Genomic DNA, 2,530 nt, shown 5'->3' with positions numbered 1-2,530 from the left:
AATAGGACGTTAAACAAAATCAAACAAACAAACAAACAAAGCTGTCTTACATTCCAGCCGCGCACAAAGCACTGTAACACCAAAGTCGCATTCCTCGTCTTCTGGTACTGTTTCTGGGCCTGTAACAAACCACATTAGAGTTTCACAAGCAATCTACACATACATTTATTACATGTTCTTTTAATTAGTAAACAGATAACTGTACCAAAAGTATGGCATCTCATAGTACAGATCAGGCAGTATGACATGTTATCTACTGAAAAAAATGGGTTTCTCCCCTCCCTACTATCTTACTCATTTCAATAACAGTAGGGCTGTTCAACCCCACTATTATCTATTTCAGGCAAAAAGTGATTTGCAGTTATGACTTACCCAGAATCCCCTGAAGCGTGCAGAGATGATGATCTGACTAGTTCGCATCAGCTGGTACAGTTTCTGCTGCTTCCAGCCTTTGTATGTCTTCTGTATCATCACAGCTAGGTAGTGCATACGGTCCCGCCTCCTCTCCTCCATGTCAAATAACTAAAAACAAACACCTCATTATAACAATGTCCCATCTCCAGTGTTACCTCCATGTAAAATAACTACGAATAATCAAATACCTGCTGATTATTATCAGTCTCAGGGTGGTACGCTGAAATTCTGAATTTAAACACCTCAAGTAAGATTTGTTAGAGCAGTGACTAGTAGCTCAGACAAAAAGGTTTTTTATCATCAATAGGTAATATATGCTTAAAGAGAAATCTATAATATAACCATTTCACTAGATATGTCAGCTGCAGTCTTACCATGCGTGGGTTCCTGATAAAGATCTTGGATTTTCCAAAGGCATACTCCTCTGCATCAATTTCCTGGGCAAAACAGATAATTCTCACACCCTCCTTGGGGTCACCTGTCCAATGAGGCCATGTCTCATTGGCTAACATCTTGTAGCGGAACAGGAATTGTGAATAGGTCTGTCTGTAGGCATAGCCAGCCCTTCTCACTCGTACATTCTCCATCAATCTGTTAGACAGAAATTAAATTATTGTTGTGACCTCAAGTACAAGATAGTCCAACAAGACAGACTCTTAAACTCCAGAAAAACTCAAAAAGTAACAAAGGGCGATAACTCTTTACACAGCGGGGCATGAACCTGAATTCAGTATATGCATAAAATGTCATCTGCAATTGCAGACCTCCCCCATCCCAAGAAGTCCTCACAAATAAAGTTTTGCAATTGCAGATAACATTTTTAGTAATATTTCGTCATCCCAAGAGGGAATTACATACAAAATTTGTGAATTGTAAGGTGACACAGGAAAGTATGAGATATTCTCCAGGCAAAGTGACAAACTAAAGTACAGAGTTCAAACCAAGTAGTAGTGATAGGGGACTAACAACACGCACATGGACCATGTACTACTCGTCTGTTGTGTTATGTTGTTGGCAGAATCTAATATGACTGCTAACATCCCATAATCAAACAAAGGCTGTGATGAAGTCAGATTTCTGGCCAAAATAACGTTCCAATACATTCAACCTTAGTCCGAATTAATGTCGAAAGACCGATATAAACAAAAGTCGATAAAACGTCAGAATAATTTCGACTAATTCAACTTGTGACTGCAAATATTTGTACAGATATATGCAGAACTCAACACCATGGGAAACCTGATTGGTACTTCATGCCAGGTGAGTTGAAAATGCATGATTCCAAAATGTTGCTTGCCTGACAAGTTTTAATGATCTGTCCACCACAGCCATAACCACTTACCCAAGGTATCGGACCTGGTGCCGCACAATGTCCAATGTGAACACACCAGGTTTTTTCTGGTCATTTGGCTGAAAATGAAAAAGGATTACAATTTTGTTAAAAAAAACTGAGATAATATATAGTGCCTAACATAATACACGACTGATTCTGTAGATTTAAAGGATTCTTCTTTTGTTATCAGGAATAACGAGAGATCAATACTTCTTAATTGCGATCCTTCCTGCTCAACCCTTTTATAAACAATGACATCACAACTGTGTGTATACTATGGTTCATTGGCAAAACTTTCTATGTCAGCATTTTTCACTGATAATTCTTTTATATCTATTAAAAGATTGCAACCAAATTCTTAATCTGGACCTGACTCCAACTTACCTTCATACATCGGACATAATTTGGATTCTTGGATAGAAGGTTTTTCATAAGTTCTGTCACAGACACCTGCAGTCAATGAAGTAATAAAGTAAGGTATTAAAATTCTTTGTATGTGAGAGAGAACCTATGAAGGGTGAGATGAACAGAAATTAAGGCTCACTGACTACCTTTTTTTTTTTTCGAAATCAAATTGTAATACACATAGTATTTACTGATCTAACAATCTGTTGGCTTACAAATATTTTTCGAAAAATATATCACATTACAATATTTATGTCAAACACTTGCTCCCAACTAAATCTTATTTTTGCGAAAGTCACCTTGAACTGTGATCCAGTTGTAGCTGGTCTTTTGAGAGACTTCAGGGCTGGGTCCCCTGTAACAAAGCAATAACATTGT

The 2,530-nt window shown here is 37.6% G+C and overlaps 1 protein-coding gene across 1 annotated transcript; it reads right to left on the bottom strand.

Moving 5' to 3' along the window:
• Positions 1 to 50: 50 nt before the first annotated feature.
• On the bottom strand, positions 51 to 2,506 carry LOC110444310 (unconventional myosin-Ia-like; the record flags this gene model as incomplete). Its single annotated transcript, XM_021488699.1, has 6 exons — positions 2,452 to 2,506; positions 2,132 to 2,197; positions 1,757 to 1,824; positions 789 to 1,005; positions 373 to 522; positions 51 to 119 (listed from the first exon to the last, which is right to left on the bottom strand). Coding segments are annotated over exons 2-6 (552 nt in total), but the record flags the coding sequence as incomplete, so codon positions are not given.
• Positions 2,507 to 2,530: the final 24 nt, after the last annotated feature.

Source organism: Mizuhopecten yessoensis, unplaced genomic scaffold (genome assembly GCF_002113885.1).
Source record: "Mizuhopecten yessoensis strain PY_sf001 unplaced genomic scaffold, ASM211388v2 hete_36090626, whole genome shotgun sequence".
Classification (NCBI taxonomy): Eukaryota; Metazoa; Mollusca; class Bivalvia; order Pectinida; family Pectinidae; genus Mizuhopecten; species Mizuhopecten yessoensis.
This window is presented reverse-complemented; position numbering and strand designations above follow the sequence as displayed.